The 20,424-nt window shown below is 38.9% G+C and overlaps 1 protein-coding gene across 7 annotated transcripts in view; it reads left to right on the top strand.

The window, feature by feature from the left end:
- Window positions 1–20,424, top strand: part of nav1b (neuron navigator 1b) — a 94,569-nt gene that overhangs the window by 3,191 nt on the left and 70,954 nt on the right. For all 7 annotated transcript variants that reach the window (XM_036151306.1, XM_036151309.1, XM_036151311.1 and 4 more), the window contains exons 2-3: window positions 15,615–16,420; window positions 16,589–16,677. In XM_036151306.1, coding sequence (XP_036007199.1) covers window positions 15,639–16,420; window positions 16,589–16,677 — 871 coding nt within the window. In that variant the 5' untranslated portion in view covers window positions 15,615–15,638. The remainder of the gene's footprint in view (window positions 1–15,614; window positions 16,421–16,588; window positions 16,678–20,424) is intronic.

Consider the following 20,424-nt stretch of genomic DNA (forward strand, 5'->3'; position numbering starts at 1 on the left):
GATTGCTGCAAAGCCATCAACAATGCAGACGACTGTCCACTGTGGCTCTACGCTCTTTCAGGAGGAGTGAATGCTGTTTGTCAAGACTTGATACAACCTACTGGGTTTCCTTAGAGAGGAAACTTTTTGACCAATCTGTATAATCTGATTGGATTTGAATTTGTAAAGTGCCTTGAGATAAAATATACCATTAATTAGCGCTATATAAATAACATTGAATTGAACTGAACTTTGTAAAGTGCCTTGAGATGATGCGTGTTGTGAATTGGCGCTAAATGAAGTTGAATTGAATTACAGTAACTGGCTGATTCCTGGTTCGAAACCCCGCTCTGATCGTCTCAGTCGTCGTGTCCTTGGGTAAGACACTTCTCCCACATTGCCTGCTGGCGGTTGTCAGAGGGCCCGGTGTGGCGCCGATGTATGGCAGCCTCGCTTCTGTCAGTGTGTCCCAGGGAAGCTGTGGCTACAATGTAGCTTATGACTGTCAGTGTGTGAATGTGTGAATGACTAAATGTAGTGTAAAGCACTTCGCGATCGATAAAGCGCCATACAAGTACAGGCCATGTACCATCATTCATCGCAGGAAAATCAGTCCATGAGGACTTTCAGAAATCTGGCTGCTGTATTCTATCTTGAAATTTGGCAGTAACTGTATATAGCAGCTCCTTCCATCACTTTCACAGGCAGATCCAAATTAACCAAGGGAAACAGAAGGGGAGGCAATCTCTGAACAGGGTCCGCTGCTGCTTTAAAAAAATGCTTGAGCATGTGTATTGTTGGCAGATGTAGTCTTTAAAATAATGAAGGTATTTCAGTGTTTTAGATGACTCAAATAGATACAAACTTGAGGAAATCAGTTTAGTTTAGATTGTCCATACAGAGCCAGGTCACGACAAATATCTCAGTGTACTTTAACAAGATAAACAGGTTCGACTAATATCCAAGTCTAAGTCCAAATTAGTTCAGTTCAAAGTTCCAGTCCTTCCAAAAACAACCAGATTATAATATGATTGTATTCACTGTTTATTTTATCCAATTACAATAATTTCTGGCTCAGTTGACAAAACAAATTCAATTAGTAATAAAAATGTAGAACAGGAAACCAGCAGCTTGCGTTAAATTTTCACTTTCAAAGTCTCTTCTGACCAACCACAAGGAAATGTTGGAAAGGAAAAAACTCAGTTTAAACAGGAAGAAACCTCTGACAGAAGCGGCGTTAGAAGTGGCCATGGTGGTGTAAAGACATGGTTGTGTTGCAGAGCTGCATCACTTTTCTTATCCTGTCTCTAACTTACCCAGTATGCTGGTTCAAGAGCTTAATGCGTCAGTTTCAATCTTCTTCCTGTAATCCTGTTGGCTGAGTTGGCAGATTTTTCAAACATAAATGGGTTTCAATGCAATTTCAATGCAATTTTGATTTTACAACATTGTTTAGACTCTGTTCAGTTTCACCACTCGCGTCAGTGTCCATAAATTGCTCCAAGCAAAAATTTCTATAAATATAAAAGTCAGCTCTCAACAGCTAAGCTGTCCTTTACAAAAACAAATTACCGAAAAGGGTACTCATAGTTTATAAATATTTAAAGACTTATTCATATCACCAATATTCAACTATGCTGAATCAATGTTTGCAGTAAAATTTTTGAAACTGAGAGCAGTAAACCTGAATGTTGCCGACTTGCCAGCTTTACAGAGGACCTCTGAAGAAATAGCATCAATTTTGTTACATTTATACAAATAAGTATAAATTTAGCTTCTGGTTATCTAGTGTAATGTCCAAATCTTGAAGAGTGGTCCTGATCGTTAGACGATGTATCCTAACATTTTCTGAGAAAATTCCACTTTCACCATCCTAATTTGCTAATTGGTACCAACGTTAGGGTCTTTTCTAATTATTAATGATTTGCTGCAAAAGAGGTATGTAATTTATACACAAAACACATACCAAAGTACCTTAAATGGATACAGCAGTTGTTAATGCACACAGTGTGTACCATAAAATAATTCAATTCAGTGCTGGCAGCCCATGCAAAACCGAGAGGAATACCACTAATGTTGGGTGATGTCAGTGCCAATAAAATAGATTCATCGTGTGCAACTCGCTCCACTTTGTAACTTAACTTTCAATTGCCATTCTGGATTATAGGTATGAGCACACATAAATAGGTCCCTGTGGTCTATCAGCATATACTGTGAAAGAGTTGGTGGTAAAACAAAATGTGCTGCTTAAGGCACTATTCTGTCTCCTGCCTTCTGTTCCAGACACATTTAGACCCACAGGATTTGCAGATGCTTTGCACGCCCTTTCATGTTTTAGTTTTTTTTCCCCAGAGAGACAGCAATGATGATGTTTTGCAACTCGGAGAAAATCCGTGTCCGATTTTAAATTTCTCATTAAAGTACTTCTGATAATCATAAAAGACCTAGCATGCACAGAGATGTCATGAAGCTGTCTTTTAAATGCCACAGGTTTGCATACTCAAAGGGCATTTTTTCCCTTTTGTAAATGCCACGTCTGTTTGTGTCCTGAATCCAACTGTGTGTCCGTTGGTTGTCTTGTTTGGAAAATCTAGTCCACAGACACGCTCCACTGCTGGACTTGTTCCCCTTTGGCTAACCCAAAATGACATGTGTGCTGACCACAGAAAGGCTGTTACATATTTTATACGCTTATATAAAACTTTGATAAAAACAACAACAAAAATACACACACATATATATATATATATATATATATATATATATATATATATATATATATATATATATATATATTTGGGATCAGGAACAACATAATGCATGTGGAGTGGGTGACCTATTGTGAATGATATTGATTTATCATGTTTTGATGCAGAATCTAAAGGCTGCCAGAAGCAGTACAGTCATATGAGACCTGTGGCTAAATGTCAGGGGTAAACCTTTCTTCTTCAGTTCTGGGTTTTCAAAAGAAAGAGCTTGTTGTAAATACAATAAATGGAGGCTAAGCATCATAAGATAATGGTCTATATTGACATGATGGCATAACGCATTTGCTGCAGATTTGTCAGCTGCACACTCATGATGCAGATTTCTAGTTCTGCTACTTTCCAAACGTCTTCTGTTGGATGAGATCTGGTGACTGTGGAGGCCATTGCACAGTAAATGCATTTCCATGAACAAGAGCCAGTTTGGACATGGACACCAGCAGAACTCAGTGTGGGCCGCGACATCAAAATAATGCTCATTTGAAACCAACGGGCCTAACGGGTGACAATTCAATTTATATTTCATTAATCCCAAACCTGAACAGTTCCAACAAGACAGCATAGGTCAGTGTTTGGATGCTGTTTATGCCAGATTATGACACAACAATCAGGCACAATTTTCCTAAATTGTTTCAAGAGATGCTGTTGAGTCTGTTATTTGTTGCCTTGGTTTTCTGTTCTTAGCCGGCAGGGGAGGCAGCCAGTGTTATCTTCTGGTGTTGAAACCCATCTGGTTCAAAATTGGGCCATAGTTGTGATGTATTGTACATTTAGAGATAGTATTCCTGATACGTTGGTTGAAACAAGTGAATACTTGAGCTACTGTTGCCTTTCTGTCATTTTGATCCCCCTGACCGCCAAGTCAAGAAGACGTTTTTATCCTCACAACTGCCACTCAATGGAAACTCGCGCTGTCAACCCAGGAGAGGGTTGAGTGTGAAACTCCTATTAGATCAGTTGTTTCTGAAGCACTCATGCCAGCCTGTCTGTCTGTCACTAGCTACCTTAAAAGGTGTACCTAATATAGGGGCTACATGAAGTATTTACTTTTAGCCTTAAATATATATATATATTGTCATTTGAATCTATTTCCAGATGTTAGAGCTCATGTTTGCTTTGTGCAAATTCAAAGATTTGCCAGGAAGGAATTAGAAACCTGGGACAGAAGATCCTTGGTGAGGAAACAACTGATTCATTGCAGATGTGGTAATTAGAAAACCAGGATCTGACGTGAACGGAGAGCAAAAATCGAGACTTGGAGGAAACAGAACACAAAGATGAGAAGAAGAGAGATCATCAAAACGAAAAAAAAAAAAAAAGCAAAAAAAGCAGTGATTTTCATGAAATGTAATAAAATTCTTAAAATGACTGTCTGATAAACACATGAAAACTTTGGTTGATACTGAGGTGCATTTTGCAGCTTTTGTGCCTGAACGAACTGCTAACATTTTTAGTGCAGCAGTGAAGCTAAACCAGACATTCAAAAAAACATAAAGAACATTGATGGGAACTCTAAGAGTTCTTTGTACAACTGTACAAAAAAAAATCTCTTTCTGAAAACATAAATCAGACACTGGATGACAGGATCTGGAAATCATAAACCCCATGCTGAGTGTGTGAATGTTCTGCTCAATGTCCAAAGTAAAGTTTGGTTTAAGGTCAGCTAAAAGGCTGGAGACACTGACTAAATTTTTAGTTTAAAGAAGCTTTTTTCCCAGAAGGAAGGAACTGAGACCGTAGATCGCGTCGATTTAGCGCTCAGAATTCAGAGAACATGGAGTTCCAGTTTGGTTACTGAAACCTATAAAGCACCTAGACTCCCATAACTTATAAAGCAATTTCCTTTTCCTAAAGAACTGCCTTACTCAGTGTGTTGCAGTTGCAGTGTGAGCTGATGATTATATATGTCAGGAAAGACAGCGGTTTCAGTGTCAATCAGTTAAATTTTAGATGTCAAAACTTTGGTCATTCTGTCTTGGGACTGTACAACCAGGAAACTGTGAAAGTGACATAAAGTGCAAAACCTTTTATGTATGCAACGCTGTAGTTAGTTTATGTAAAGAAAAAAACATTATTAAGGATGCATTTTTAGACTTTTACACAAGGTATTGACTGAACAACTTTTCAAATAAGTCATAAATAAGTATCCATGATACAAGCAGACTTTGCGGCTGCATGAGGACATCTTGTAGCTTGTGGGCCCAAAAACATATTAATTTCACACACCACAGGTTGACTAAAGCATTCATGGGCATGGCATCAGATTGTCAAAAGTTACAGCTAATTAAATAATTTCCACTGAATGTGTCTGAGCTGAGAAATAATCTCAGGCACCCTTTAACTTTCTGTAAATACAGTATATTAGCAGGTATCAGACCTTTTCCATTGTTCCGTGAGAACTTAATGTTAGAATAGGCTCCATCTTCTTGAAAAAAAGAGAGAAACAATTTCACCTATTTTAATGTAACATGGCATACTTTCAGAGTTAAATGAATTGTAGACAATTAGGCTTCATGTTCTGAAAATGAAACTATTAAATATTTTTCCACATTTATGCAATGTTTCCCCAAAATGAATAGAAGTGATAGAAACTACTGGCAATTGTAAGTAGCTAAAATAAATTACAAGAATCAAACATTGCACCACTGTATAAATAGTTGAAGAACAAAAGGGAAATGAAAGGCTTTCCAGACTGACCTCATGGAAATCTTTGGTTTTATGTCATTGTTTGAATATTATTATTCCTCTGAGTATAGGAGCAAAACCCCAAATAAAACACTACTGATGCTACTTAGAAGATTCAAATCAAGCATATTTTAGCTGACATTTTGGGTTACATTTTAAAAGAAAATCTGATGTGAATTGGTAAAAATATATATATTTTTTTCCTAGTTACAAATCAAATCTGGCCTGGAAACCAGACCAGAAACAACTAGTGTTTCTGATCTGAGTAGGGACAAGATAAGCTCAAATGAAAGAGTAGCATTTTCCATGATAGTTATCACTGACCCAGATATCAACCTAAATTTCAAATATGAACCTCTATTCTTTTTTTCTCTGGTTCCCAATTAAAATGCCCAGTTTTACTGAGCAACAATCATGACTATTAGTATTCACCCTATCTAACAGCAACATTTATAATTAGCCTCTTTGTCTTTTAATATTAGAAGTGTTCTTGTCAGATCTGCTTTACTACATGGCTTAAAAAAAGCAAACTCCTCAAAAAACTGTTGGATAAAACATGTACATTTTCTCAGGGCTCCAAAAAAAGACTTGATAATTTCATCAGTCAACACTGATTATTTACACAATATTGTGACACATTTTTGTATCCAACAAAACAGGGTTACATCGTATCTAGAAATATTTGCATGGAAAGCCAATAGGTGAACAGCTTCAGTCTTATGGGCTTCTTGGATAATAGTGACTAAGCATGTTGTGTTTCCTTTTGCATGAATGAAACACCTTGTACTATTTTAAGGGGTGCAGAAATGAGGACTGCGCGACTGTGTGACTCCGGCTTACATCCAGCGCACGTCATGTGTTTGGTTTCGCTGGATCCCAACTCCTGAGATCCAGCATGAAAACCCGTCCAAATTCTCAGACATCGCTCGGCTGGAGTATGCAAATGCGGGTTATTTCTGCACAGGCTTGATTTCACCTCAGAAAACTGTGTCAGTTGCATAAGAGCTGCATAACCGCAGCAGCGGGCTGGTGTAGTTTGCTTTAGGGATTTCACATTCAACTTTCTGAACCACTTAAGTTCCCAGGCTGATCCTTCGGGGCCCATCTCTTCTCTTGTTTTCAGGTTAGGTGAAACAAGTTATGCAAACAGAAGAAAGTGTCTGACAATGTCAGCGAGAGGTGAACTTAATGACCCTTATTTCAAACAGTACGCAACCATAAGGTTGCTTTCTATGCTTTCAGAGTTACACAGCCATAATGGCTTCTGTTCTCAAAGGAAAGATGGAGGAGCTTTTGGAAATCCTCAGAGCAGTACTGACTGAAACTTTCATATTTAAGTGGTCTAGTCATCCAGCCATAATTGATTCATTGCACAAAATTGTATTTTTTAAAGGAACCAGCATATCCAAGTCCAGTGGATTTTATTTTATTTCTGAATGTAGAGGAACACCAGAAATACACCCAATTTAAATTGTTTGCTATTGTTCTTATCAAATAATATAGGTTATATTTAAGAAATATAATTAGTCAGTGCTAGTCCTATAAATTCAACCCTATAGCTGCATTTCATCTGTGACAGTGGAGACCTGATAACAGTTTTACTTCTCAAAGGCAGGGCTTTCCCTCAGAAAATGAGATAATCCTGCCAGTAGGTGTGGTGGTAAGTTGCTGGAGGTGTGCAGGGGGGTGAGGCATTGTGTCGTGCAGCTCGAAGGAAAGAAGCAGCGTGAATGTGGTGCGCGTCGAGCTAATAACACAGTATTCTAATTTTCTGAAACACTGAATTTTGGGTTTTCATTATCTGTGAGCCATTGTCATCAAAATGACAAGAAACAAAGGCTTGGAATAAATCGCTCTGTTTGTAATGATTCTGCATAATATGTGAGTGTCACTTTCTGAGATGACTGGCAAAAGCACTTCTGCACTTTTATGTAAGATTCTAATAGTTTGAGATGTACCCGTATATACAAGGGATGAGAGGTCAAGATAGCTGATCAGATTCAATTAAACAAAATGCAATATATCCTGAGAGTCATCTACATTCAGATCATTCAGTCAAGTAAAAAAAAAAATCAGAGCATGACATCATTAAAAAAAAGAAGTGTGTTTAAAACATGGTGGGAGTTAATTAGTTGATTTGAAGCACGTGATGATCAGCTAATCCTGACCAGGTGTGACAGGAGAGCAGACCAGCAACACAGCTTTGTACTGCAAAGAAGCTCCAACGTTATTTTAGGTGATCAGCTCCAACAATGTTTGGCTGCGATGAGAAAGTCCAACTGAACTGCATTAATCGGAGAAGAGTGATGACGAGAATATCCAGGAAAGAAATGACTGCACAGTTGATAAAACGTAAGGATTTACCTGCATGACAAATCAGGCTAACTTAGTTTCAAGTTATATTAATTGTTCCTTTTAAATAAAGGTGATAAATAATACCTTATTATTAGCTACACATGCTCAACATTTATGCCAGCTACACGTAGCAGAAGTGTCTCCCTCCTGATGCTGGCTGCGAGTAGAAGCCACATTAACACTTTGGTGATGAATATCAGGTTCAGTGTGGATTTCGCTCCTTCTAGGATAACCTTATTCCAGCCCAATTATCCCTGAGGAGTTTTTAAAGTGCTAACAGGACTCATACTGTTGATCACTTTATGGCATTACTTAATGTCATTAATCAATTAACGTGACTTATAGTTAAAGGCTAAATCCCTTTAATCAGACAGCAGATTAATCCACTCTTAAAAAAGCCCACCCTAATCCTGGATGCCAGGGAAAAAAAAAAGAACAAAATAAACAAAGCTACAATGTTAATTATTAATGTTATTTTAATCTTTAACTAGAAGAACAAGACATTGTTTAACAGTCTGCGTGCCTTCAGTTGTAAACAGATACACACTGCAGATAAGTGCTGCAGCAGAGTGCTGTAATTTTGTTAGCATGTATGATGGGAGGAAGAGGGACTATTATTGACATCAGAGAGGCAATGTGACCGGACAACTCTGGCTGAAATCTATACTTGGCCGGCAACAAACAAACTGCAAAATACTGAGGACAGTTTAGAAATTTATAAGTAAAAGAAAAGTGGTGTAGTGTTTTTAAGATTTAAAAAATGTACCTCTTTCATCTGAACTGTTAAAACAATTAACAATAAATTCAAGAAAGGTATGTTATAAAGCAAAATTGACAGCAGTTTAAGCGCTGTCACCCCACTGGAATCATTTGTCACAAAATGAATAGAGAGCCGTCCTTTCCTTCACTCTTTATTGGTCCAGCTGAGTGTGTGTGCTGTTAATCAGTCTGGTGCGTGTGCTATATCTTAAAATCCTGCCTGCATGAGTTAGTCCTCTATGACAAAGCCAGGACATGAGCTGATTTGGAAAAGGAGGAATCTGGGACTCGGTGCTATATTTTAAAATAAGGTCAGGAGTCTTGTAGGACTAGCATTGCGGTCTTACTTTTAGGAAATTAAAGTTCATAATGTTCTGGTATACACGTTCAGTGTGAATCTGCTTGTTTCCATTTAGCTAGAACTACCAATCCCCACTGAGGGACAATAAAGGATATTGCTGGTAAAGATTCTCAGTCATCCAGGTCATGGTCATTCCAAGAACAAGTAAAAAAACAAAGCAACTGGACTTGTTATCCGTAGTAGAAGACGTTTCGCTTCCTCTCCAGGAAGCTTTCTCAATTCAAAAAGTCTGGAGTAATGTGGAGTAGCAAGCTTTATACTACTGCCAAACAAAGGCCTTGTAAAGGCTTAGATAACATGCAAATTCAACCGAAACAGGTCCACCCCTTAGTAATGGGCGGTCGTTAAAGCCATTAAGCCAGCAGATTGGATATAATCTAAAATAAAGGCAATTTCTATTCTATTTCAAGTCCGCTCAGTTATCTTTTGGTCCTAGGAAAGATTTTCAACGTTTGCAAAAATTAGTCTTTGCCAGTGAATAAAGTCAGTAAGATGACAATCTATGAAAAGATGACGCCACACAATATAATATTTGGATTCAGGTTAAAACATAAAAAAGATTATATTTTTAGCTTTTGAAAAACTGACTTGATTTTATAGTTGTAAATAAAATCTTACAGAAGAAATTACAAGTATTGATATTTCAGGCAGCAGTGGATTACAACCTCGTTGAAAGTAATAGAAGCAAAAGAGAAAACAGAGAAAACGGAGCGGACAAATTATTGAAAACTGCATTTAAACTCAAGATGGTATTTAATCAGATGATCACAAATTTAAGATTATTAGCTCCTAAAAATTCAAATCTGAGCATAAATCTTTCCTTTTGTTGTGCTGAGGGATCCAATAAGGTGTCCATGAAGATGTCGGCTAATCCTCAACCCAAACTAAGGCCCTAACCGATGAAGACTGGAATACAAAACCCTAAAGAACGCATCTCCAAAAGAAGATTTAAGGAACAAAATTTCAGGAATTTATTCCGTTCAGTTATAGTTTTAGGTTTGCCAGACTGACCCTGGTATGTGGCCCTTGTTGCTCTGGTCACCTGTTCAGAGGTTAATATGGCAAACATTTTCAGCGGTGGAGGAGCCATATTGTTAATAATAAAAATGTAGTGATTTTGTAAGGTTTTAGCTTAGCTTTCTGCTGTGCAGAGCTCTGCGACATTTTGCTAGAGTAAGGGAATCATGGGGCGACACAGTTCTTTAAAGTATCTTTGGTCTAACTCCCCCAGGGGCCTGGATTATACGTTCAGGAAATATGGAGCACTTTTGGCTCCTTGTAGCCCCGGCTGCATGCTCTCAATGTATGTAAGAGGAACACAAGGAGATGAACAGTGGCATTCAAGCTGTGACAGAACCATGAGCACCACAGGGAAAACTATGCATGATGTCACCAGACAGACTGAAATATGAGTCACTATAATCTGTCTGGTCATAATGGCTGAAATGTGTGAATGGCTTCAGGAAGAAAAGGGGGGGAAAAACTGGATGAAACATTAGAAGCATCACTCCCAGCATCGATCCCCCCCCCACCCGCTGGAAGGCACCATGCGGGTCTAAATTGTGTTACTGTACTCTGTGTGATACAGTTAAGTGTGGGTTGGCTGTTGTAGGCCAGTTGGCTGCACTGCGCCATCCTTCTGCCTCCTGTTTGTCTCTGCATGGAATACTGACCGATGTTGGAGCGTTATTAACCCAGGTAGGAGGAGGAAAATAATTTCAATCTTTTTTTCTTTTTCTTTGCCAAAGCTCTCGGCAGAATAAACTATCCATAATCAAATTATAACTCCGAGTTAGCGGGTGTGCTGCCATGTTTTAACCATCATTCATTTTCAGAATTAATGCTACTGATCATGAGAAGTAATCTGAATTTTACTTTGTTTGTTTGTGGTTGTTCTGAACTGAAAATTATTGAAATATGCAATTTATCTGATTAGTAGAAGAGAACAGAACAAAACACAGAGTGAAGATGATCACTTTTAATATCTGATGTGTAAAAGAATGCTCTAATAGCGACTGAAAGAAGTCAACCGCCAAAACTTCGATCCAAAGGTTCCGGAAGCAAATCTAGGCAACATACAAAAAGTATAGGTTCAGTGGATAAAATTATAGGAACTGAGAGGGAAAAAAGCAGTAAAAGTGTTGCATACTGGCAGTGATTCAAAGTGTAGAATACTTTCTCCGTATAAGAAATTTATTTTTGGGGAAATTCAGGTGTGAGAGTAGCAAAGACACAGTCAGAGTTACACACAGTTTACAGCAGTTGGGAAAAAGCTGATATAATCTAAAGGACAAGGTTTATCAGAAGCGGCAAACATAAAAGTAAAAATAAATACCGGAGTAAATATTGCACAATTATTAATATGGCATATTATAACTACTGATTGGTGTATGAATGTAAGTGCGATTGGCTGAATGATGGTATAGTGTAAATATGCTTTGAGTGGTCTGTATGACTAGAAAAGCCCTATATAAATTCAATCCATTTTCTTATATAATGCACATTCTTCAGTTTAGATTTATTAAATTGGCAAAAAACTTATAGTTGACTAAAAACCAAAGTATTTACTTGTCAGAATTGTTGGCTTTGGACCAAAGCACAGACAAGAGCTCGGAAGACGCTTGTTGAGTGAAGTCTTATTGAAGTGAAGACTTATCAGGTAAAATTAAAAAAAAAAGCTTACAGGATGAAAGGGAACAGGAACACAGCAAAGAAGAAACCAGAACTTTAGTAGTTACCCCTCATTCACATATACTCCGTCATCCGTGCGTTCTCCTTTACGTCAAACATAAAAGCCTTTTTAGTCAATGGGGCATTTCCTACCAGCACAGTGGTGCAACGGCGTGACAGAGGACCCTCCTCCAACATCTGTCAGTAAGATAGATCCTGGCTCCATCCATATACCCTTGATACTCGCTCCTAGCTCCTGCTCCTCCTGTTCATTGACCTTTCATGGGGTTACAGTAAGAACCTATCGTGGGGATGAAAGGAGCTTCAGACTGCTGTGCTGTATTCGGACACCCTTTAACTCCTACGTCATGACATGAGGAAAACGCACATGGATGATGCAAGTCATCATCCAGCCTTCCAAAAAAATGAACTACAAAGTGCACGCTCTCTTCTCTATGGACATTTTCATTGATTTCCGTGTGCTGATACGTTATGGCACACTATCTGGCTGCATGAACTGATCCAGTTTGGATTGCTGTCCAGCACAGTTTGCAGTGAACGGATGGAGCGAAGGTAGTGAGTGTGAAGCTGGCTTTAGATGGAGGACCTGACAAGTGGATATGGCTGAGCTAACAATGTAAATGGAGGAGGAGCAGCTGGTGGAGTAGATTACACAGGTGAGATGAGTAAAGGTGATTAGGCTGAAGGAGAGAGGATGATGAACTGAGGCAGAAAGAAAAGAGAATCTAACAAGGAACATGAGAAATGGCCAGACATGAGAGAATAACTTATATCCTTACTGGTGGTCTTGTGATTAGAGCAGAGCGCTTACGCTCTGAGAAGGTTGCAACTACCTGGTTTGATCCCCACAGACTACCACTATGAGTCCCTGAGCAAGACCCTTTACCCCAGATTCCTCCCTGGGTGCTATAGCAGCTGCCCATAGCTCCCCCTATGGAATGGGTTAAATGTAGAAGACAAAATTTATTGGAATGTATAAATGCAATGACAAATAAAGCTTTCTTTCTTTCTTTCTTTCTTAACTAAACTAAGGAAGCACAGGTAGAAAATACAGACCTAACACAACTGCTGAAATCATGACGAGCATAAGATGACTAAAACAGGAATCAAATCTCACAGATACAAAAACACACTATAAACATAAATTCTGAACAGAAAATTAAACTAATGACACAAACAGGGATCTACAGATAAATAATACAAAAAGCTCAAAAAACATGACGGGGTGCAGGATCCCCAGGGAGCTAGAATAAGTATTCAACCCTCTGGGGATCCTTACCACTCGCACTAGTGTGCAGAGCTATAACTGGGAGGCTGGTTAGACATCCGTTTATGCTATTTACTGTGCGAAAACAGCACGCTTTCACTTAGGATTTATGCTGCACTAAATGCAGCGAAACAGCTGCACATTCCAGGATGTCTGCTTCACAGCGACAGTTTCTAACCACATGACCAATTAAGTGAATGCTAGTGTAAGGGTGTGAAAGAGCTGAGAGCAGACAATGGTAAAGGAATATTATATCACATGTGAGTTACAACATTAAAAAAGGCTTAAAGGTCCAGATTCCAGACTAGCCACCATTTCAAATTCCTAAACTAAGAAAAGTGAGTTGGTTGACATTTATTTGATCTTTAATTGCATTTCTTCTAATTGGAATTGTTGCATAGCAATAAGAAAACAAACTGAATTAAATTAAGATTAAATAAACCCCTTTAGAGTATAACAATTTTAAATGAGTTTTTCTTTGAACCTAAAGGTTAAAGTCTAGACATAAATCAATCAAAGCACTATTATTTATCTGAAAAGATGGCATATGTTTCAACAGCTTTGCCTAATGTGGTATTAGTCCTATGTCCATATCTCCAGTGCGAAACGTGCTGTGAAGGCTGGTGGCGGACTGACACCACTTGGCATGTGCAGCAGGGGGAACTGCTCCTTTCAGGCCATGCCAACACCGTTTGGAGCAGTAGGTAGCACCTCTCCATTACAGAAATAATGGGGAGAGCCTTAGCGGTCCCACAGCTCCATTGCTTTATACAATCCCCCAGTTATTTAATACTAATGCCTGAAGAGCATCTAAGAAGTAAATATTACCAAGACTCCAAGATTGGTAGACTAAAATATATCTTGGATTTGTTTGGATTTGTTCTTGTGGTATTTCCTCTACTGACAGGGAATTTATTGAGTATTTTGGAGAAATATAGGGCTAAAATATTTTAGAATTGAGCCATTATGTTTTGGCAACAACCACAAAGCGGTGTTTAAAAGTGGCCAATTCTGTTTTTAGCCAGTTGGTATTTAGATATTTTATTTAAAATGTATTCTTAAAAAAAATAAAAATAGTCAGCAGAGCAGCAGTAATATTTGAAATGCTCTGCTGATGCAGAGATCGTTCCTGTAGAAAACAATCGGTCAACTTTAGCATTGACAGGCTATCAAGAAGGTCATTGCAATAGGATTTTTTTGAAGATATACTTCATTCGGATTTAAATGATGTATCTTTGCTTTTCATATAACTGACCGCATAGGAGTCTTTGCTCCTGTTGGTAATCAATCTGCAAAAGAGGCAGGTCACAACCCTGCTGAGCAAACTGAACAACACTAGAATAACTGTTTAGAGGCTTGACACATGTCAAACACTAACTGACAATCCTTGAACATTCCCGTAAGTTATTAATTATATTTTTGGACTACAAGTACACTGTTTTCATAGTTTGGCTGATCCTGCGACTTAGGTAGGTGTGGCTTATGTATACATTTTAAGTGGTAAATCATAATGACCAACATTAACCGAGTGGTAAACATTACATTACACTACGTCTACAGCCACAAGAAGGTACACTAGGCTTGTGAAAAATATATGCCGCTCCTCTACCACTTAAAATGTATTGAAACTTTAACTTATATACAATAAAGACATAAGATGTATGTTGTTCACTGTTTCAGTCAGCATTCACGCAGCAGAGCGTTATGTGGTGCAGCTCGAAAGGAAAACTCAGGCGGAGACAGAACCCTGTTATTGGGCTGTCCGTGAAGCTAATAGCAGATAGCTGTAGCTTCCAGGTCTGTTGTCCGCTTTATGTTGCTCTCAAACATCCGTATCGTATTGTTAGCTTAGAATGTAGCACCGCTACGCTCGTGGTCTAATTTCAGAGTCATTTTGACAACTTTCAGCATAATGGACCGCTGCACTGAAATAAGCAGAGAAGAACTTTCCAGGTTGGAGCTGGTGGCTTGTTATACTGATTTACCCCATTCAATCTCCCAGACATGTTCCATAGTATTCAGTTGATTGTGAATGCAGCTGTGTCATTGAATAAGTTGCCTTACCAGATTAAATGTCAGTTTTTAGTTTGGAATGTGTGAAATACATTTTGAAATAATTGCGACTCATAGTTTGGTGCGACTTAAATATGTGTTTTTTCCTCTTTCTGACTCTTTTTGACTGATTCAATTTATATTCTGGAGCGACTCATAGTCTGAAAAATATGGTTCTTTGGAAGCAATGATTTATGACTGTAGATTTAAACTGCATCTTTTCTAACTTCTTGCGAGGGCTGGCTGTGCTACAGTGCTAATTCTAGCCTATAAATAAACTGTAAAACTAAGTGGAGATTTGATTTCAGCTGTTATTTTTGTTCTCTACAACATTGCTGCAGGTAGCATCTTTGACAAAGATATTACAGTATAGTAAAATAGTCTTTGCATTAGATTTACTTAAGACTAAAGTTTCTGTTGCGTAAAGCTGTGACATCCTTCAGCTGCCACAAGAGGGGAATACAGCCTTGACCTACTTCCACTTTAAATGCTAATGGATGCCAACAGCATGAATAATGAACCATGGGGAGATATTTTAAGATTTTAGGCAGTAGATTTCTGTTGCCTGTTTTAATGTCATAAGATAGGATCGTTTTTTTTGTTGATTAAATTTAGCGTTACAGCTGTTGTTTGCATCATGCACTTTTTGTTGATCCTGACCATGTCAATTTAATTTAATCTTTTTTATAATTTCACCCAGGTGACGCAGTGACTCCCACTAACCATGAACAATGGCACCAACATCAAAGTTCTATCCCAGAGCCAGAGTGATGCAGCCGTCAGTTCGGGTCTGCCTTTACGTCAAACTATGATGCATCTGCCAAAGATGGATTCCAAGCAGTACAGCGGCCTCCCCATTCCCGCAGTGCAGCATCAGCTCACTGCCAGACAACAACCTGCCTATTTTTCATCATCCGCTTCCTCAGGTCCTGCAGACGTGGTGAGAGGTAAAGCTTTAAAAGCAAACCTACTGCGACAAAAGACTGGCATGTGTTCTAATAGAGGCCCAGCTGCTACAGAGCGAACCAATGGGACGTGTTCGGCATACAGCAGCCCTCAGATACCAAAGAGGGACGTTCCTCGTTCCAAAGACACGTTGGACCTCCAAAGCAGTGCCCTGACACATAAGGCTCTGAGAGACCTACAGTTAAGGAGAAACACCAACAAGAACTGGACCTTTGGAAAAAGCCGTCTAAGGAGTCTGGACAATGCACGAGAGGGGGAAACTTTTCCAAAGCTCTCAGCTGATTTTCACTCAGGCCAAGAAAGAGGGCGCATTCTTTATGCAAAAGGAACAAATGGGAATGAAAAACCACGTCCTTCTTCTGCTCGACTGGAGCACTTCCATAGAGAAGTGAGGAACATCTCAAACAAGGACATGGGGGGCTTTGTGGGGGATTCGCTTGGCAACAAATCAAGGGATTCTTACCAGAAGTTTAACATGAAACGAAGAGGGAGTGAGCCAGGAAAGATCAACACGGCTGCTGTTGCTCCTTTTACGTTCAGGTGAGGGCAGTATTTCAACTTTTTAAGTGGGGATGATAGGCAGATAATTAATTTAATGACCAGAAATAATGAAAATCTTCACTGATACTATCTCTTCTGTGGCCTTTAAATCAATTTTTTTCTCATTATTTTATACTTTTATTGAACTGCTCTTGTGTTTGACTGTAGGTTTCAGGTCGGTGAAGATGCAGATGCTACCCTGGATGATCTGAGCGACTGTTCCTCTGATTCCATGGAGGTCTGCTGTGATGATTTAGGTGAGTCAGCAGCGTTACGTCTTTCATTCTCATCATTTGGGACTATCTGGCTTGCCTGAAGCTATAGGGCGGTATCTAGAATATTTTTGCTTTTCTGTGAGTTTTCCTCTTATTTAAAAAATCCAATTGAAGAACATCATATGATGTGTCTTAATGTTATTGTTACATCCTGTATTTCCCTGTTGTTTTTCTCGGTTCAATGAAAAGAAATAGCAAGGCAAAACATGATTATCTGCGATTAGGTGTGATAAACAAGAAAAAACTTATGTAGACCTGCAGATAAAGAGTGTCTCTGGATTTAAAAAATAAAATGCTTTATGTCTTCAAGTAGTACACGTACCTCTTGAATTTCAATGGGGAAGCTTTTCTTCAATAGGGACAACAATGCTGATTGGAAGATGGAGCTAAATACAAAAAGACAACCAAAGACACCACAAAATACTTACTATTTGGCAGAAATTTACTTTCCAGAAGGAAAATTAGCCTAAACTTTCTGCTAGGGCTTTACAGGCTGGTTTAGATCAAAGCATAAAGTACGCTACCCAGTTAAAGTACAGACCAAAACTCAATTAAGAATCTGTGGAAAGACTTAGAAATTGCTGCAAAGCAGGTAGGGCCATATTTAAAAATACTTGCAGCTGTAATTGTAGTGAATGTGCTTCTGCATTTATTGAGGCTATGTAATAGAATGTGAAAATGTCCAGGGGAAATGAGTCTGTTGAGGCGGTGTATAGTATGTTATAAATATTATGCACAGAATACTTTTTTCTCATTATTGCACTCATCCCAAAGAAGTTCATAAAAGCTCATGAAAACAAACTTCTTTTACAAACTTCACTCAGGTCGGCCAGTTGGTTATGCAGAACAAAGTTGTTCCATTTGTCTTTTATTGCATCCTGTAACACCCAAATTTTTACAAGGCAGACTGCTGACTGTTCAACGCTGCAGTTTTTCCTCAAAAATTCACCTCAGACAGTCACAGCTTCATACGGCATGTGCTGCCCGTTTTGTGCATCAGGATTTCCCGAAATACTCCACTGCTTATGCCTAGTAAATGTCACGTACCTCCAACCACAGAGCAGTCTAAATGAAACAGTTTTTCTTTTTCTCTTACGTCTCTAATGTTGAGGTTACTTTATTGTCAGAGCAGTGAAAGGGAAAGAAAACTTGAAAGCTGAATTTGGTGTTTAACCTGAAGCTCGCTTCAACTCTGCACTTCACACAATTAACCTTCTTGCAAATTCAGTTTGTATTTAGCTTGGTCTATATTTTAGATTCATTCAAATCACCGTTAACAGAAGGAACAGAGACAATTTTAATCAAGTATGTTTAATTTGCATGAGGTACGTGATTAAAGCCCTACTGTTGTAATGCTCTGTGAATCAGAGAACCCTGTAATTAAGTCAGACACTGTGCTTAAAAAATGTGATTTATACAAAATAAAACAAAACCTGTGTCTAGTGTGAAGCAGGGAACAGTTTGTGCTGACAGCAGGCTGAATATGGCAGGAGTTGATGGCAGACGGCGCTGGAGACAGAGAGCAGGTCCGAGGGTCTAATTGGGTCAAGCACGGAAAAGGCAGGAGGTAAAATGGCAGACAGATCCAGAGGCAAGGCAGGCAAAAGTGGTCAACAACAGTCCAAGGTCGTATCAGAGAGCAGCAGAGGTATCCATCCAGGGGAAAGCAAAACAAGGAATCCAACAAACAAGGAAACACTGGTCAGAACAGGCGATACGCACTAAACACTAGACAGCAACTCACACTAGGCTTGAAGACAATCTGGCAACTCGCGGCTGTAGGAGGCAGGTACTTAAAGGCGTAGCAACAGGTGAGATGAGTGGAGGTAATGAGGAGTGAAAACCGGTGAACCTGCTCACCCTAATTAACAGAGTGGACCAGCGCCGAGAGTAGTAAGGAGCCAGAAACAACAGATGACAGGCAGAAAGGATGACAACTGTAAATAAAGGATTTGATCTAAGGTGAGAGACTCAAGAGAAAACGATTTTACCACAGGACTAATTTGGTATTTTACATTGTTTACATTACCACTTACAAAATCTGAAATAATTTGCTGTTAATATGAGATCAATCAACAATGATACAATTTTAAAGCTCTATATCAGTGATCCCCAATTCTGGTCCTCAGCATGTCCCTGGTCCAACACACCTGAATGGAATGGCTTAATTACCTCCTTAATATGCAGTTGTGGGCTTAATCCGAACACATTTATAGAGCAAGGACTCTTTAGCCAAAGCGCAGGGGCGGCAGCGGTCACCATGGTAAGTTCTGTCTGAATAGTGCAGTCAGTAAGGAAGGAGGTAGGAAAAGTAGCCTGTATGCTTCCTCCCACGGCTAGTTTTGCTAGGATCATCAATGTGTGTTTCCGTCACGTGATGACAACAGAGTTAAAGGCTGTCCGAATTCAGCACAGCAGTCCAAAATTTCTTTCCTTCCCATGATAGAGTTTGTACTGTTGACCCCAGGAAAGGTCAAGGAACAGGAGCTAGGAACAGGAGCTAGGAGCTATAATTAAGGCTATTCGGTTGGAGCCAACTTTTTTGCCGATTACCTGATTATTTGACTCAGGTGTGTTGAAGCAGAGTAACAAATTAAAGTTTTAGGACACTTGCCCTCAAGGACCGGAAGTGAAGAACACTGTTCTAAATCAACCAATGTGCACAACTTCAACAAACCACCCAGTCTAAATAATAAAAATATTCACAGGTTAAGGTTATGTAAATGCCACAATAAAATATTTTATGAACAGCAATGCAACTAGTAACTTGGTTGGAAGGGAAAATGGTGGTTATTCGACTGCTGATACTGACAGGATTGCAGTGTTTCAAGCTATAGTTTATGTATTAGTATTAATGTATATAGTCCATAAAAGTAAGGTCAGAACCAATGACCCTCTCTACTGTACTGATGAATCTCTGCAGGACTTTCTACCAATGAGTAATTCCACCAGAACGCGTGCTGTAAAATCCATCTTCTGTAGAGTTGGGTGATAGGTTTTTGAGCAAGTTTGTAAAGGGATTTGGAATTTAGCTAAAAGAACTCTAAGTGCAACAGTGTTCAAAAGTGCTGGATCCAACTACACTTGTGTAATTTATACCTGTGGCCAGTAGTTAATATTTATTTTAATTGGGTATGATTGGGCCACTTAACAAATATGCACAAATAGCATTTTACCATGTGTTTTTGGGTGCTCCAGGGGCAAAATGTTGTGTATGCAGCAGCTTTGCTCTGGTGGATTTTGTTTGAATTTTTCTCTATCAGTAGAACTACATAAAGCCTGCAGTATTTGTTAAAAGTAGGACAGCATGCAATGCATAAAATATCCTAATAAACAATATCTTTTTTCTTTTTACTATGTTATCTAATTATGCACATTGACTAAATTCTCTTTTTAATCACTGTTACAAATAACTGTAGCTAGTCTGTAGTAGTAAAGAACAAATTCAAATCAGATAAATTTTTCTGCCATGTCTGGTATAATAATCGTTCCTGATGACCTCACCTCTTTGCACCGAGGATCGTGAAACCCTCCAGCAGACATCTTAATTATCCTAATGACTGAGGGACGAGACCCTACAGCCAGTCTCCTCTGGGAGAGAGCAGACCAACAAATGAGCTGTCTTTCGAAGAGGATGGGCAGCTTAGAGGCTGAGAGACTGACTATTTTGATGGGCAGATCGGATTCCCTGTCTGGGACTAAGAGGCTTTTTTGACACTTGAGAAGGCC

This window comes from Fundulus heteroclitus, chromosome 20 (genome assembly GCF_011125445.2).
Source record: "Fundulus heteroclitus isolate FHET01 chromosome 20, MU-UCD_Fhet_4.1, whole genome shotgun sequence".
In the NCBI taxonomy this organism is placed as follows: Eukaryota; Metazoa; Chordata; class Actinopteri; order Cyprinodontiformes; family Fundulidae; genus Fundulus; species Fundulus heteroclitus.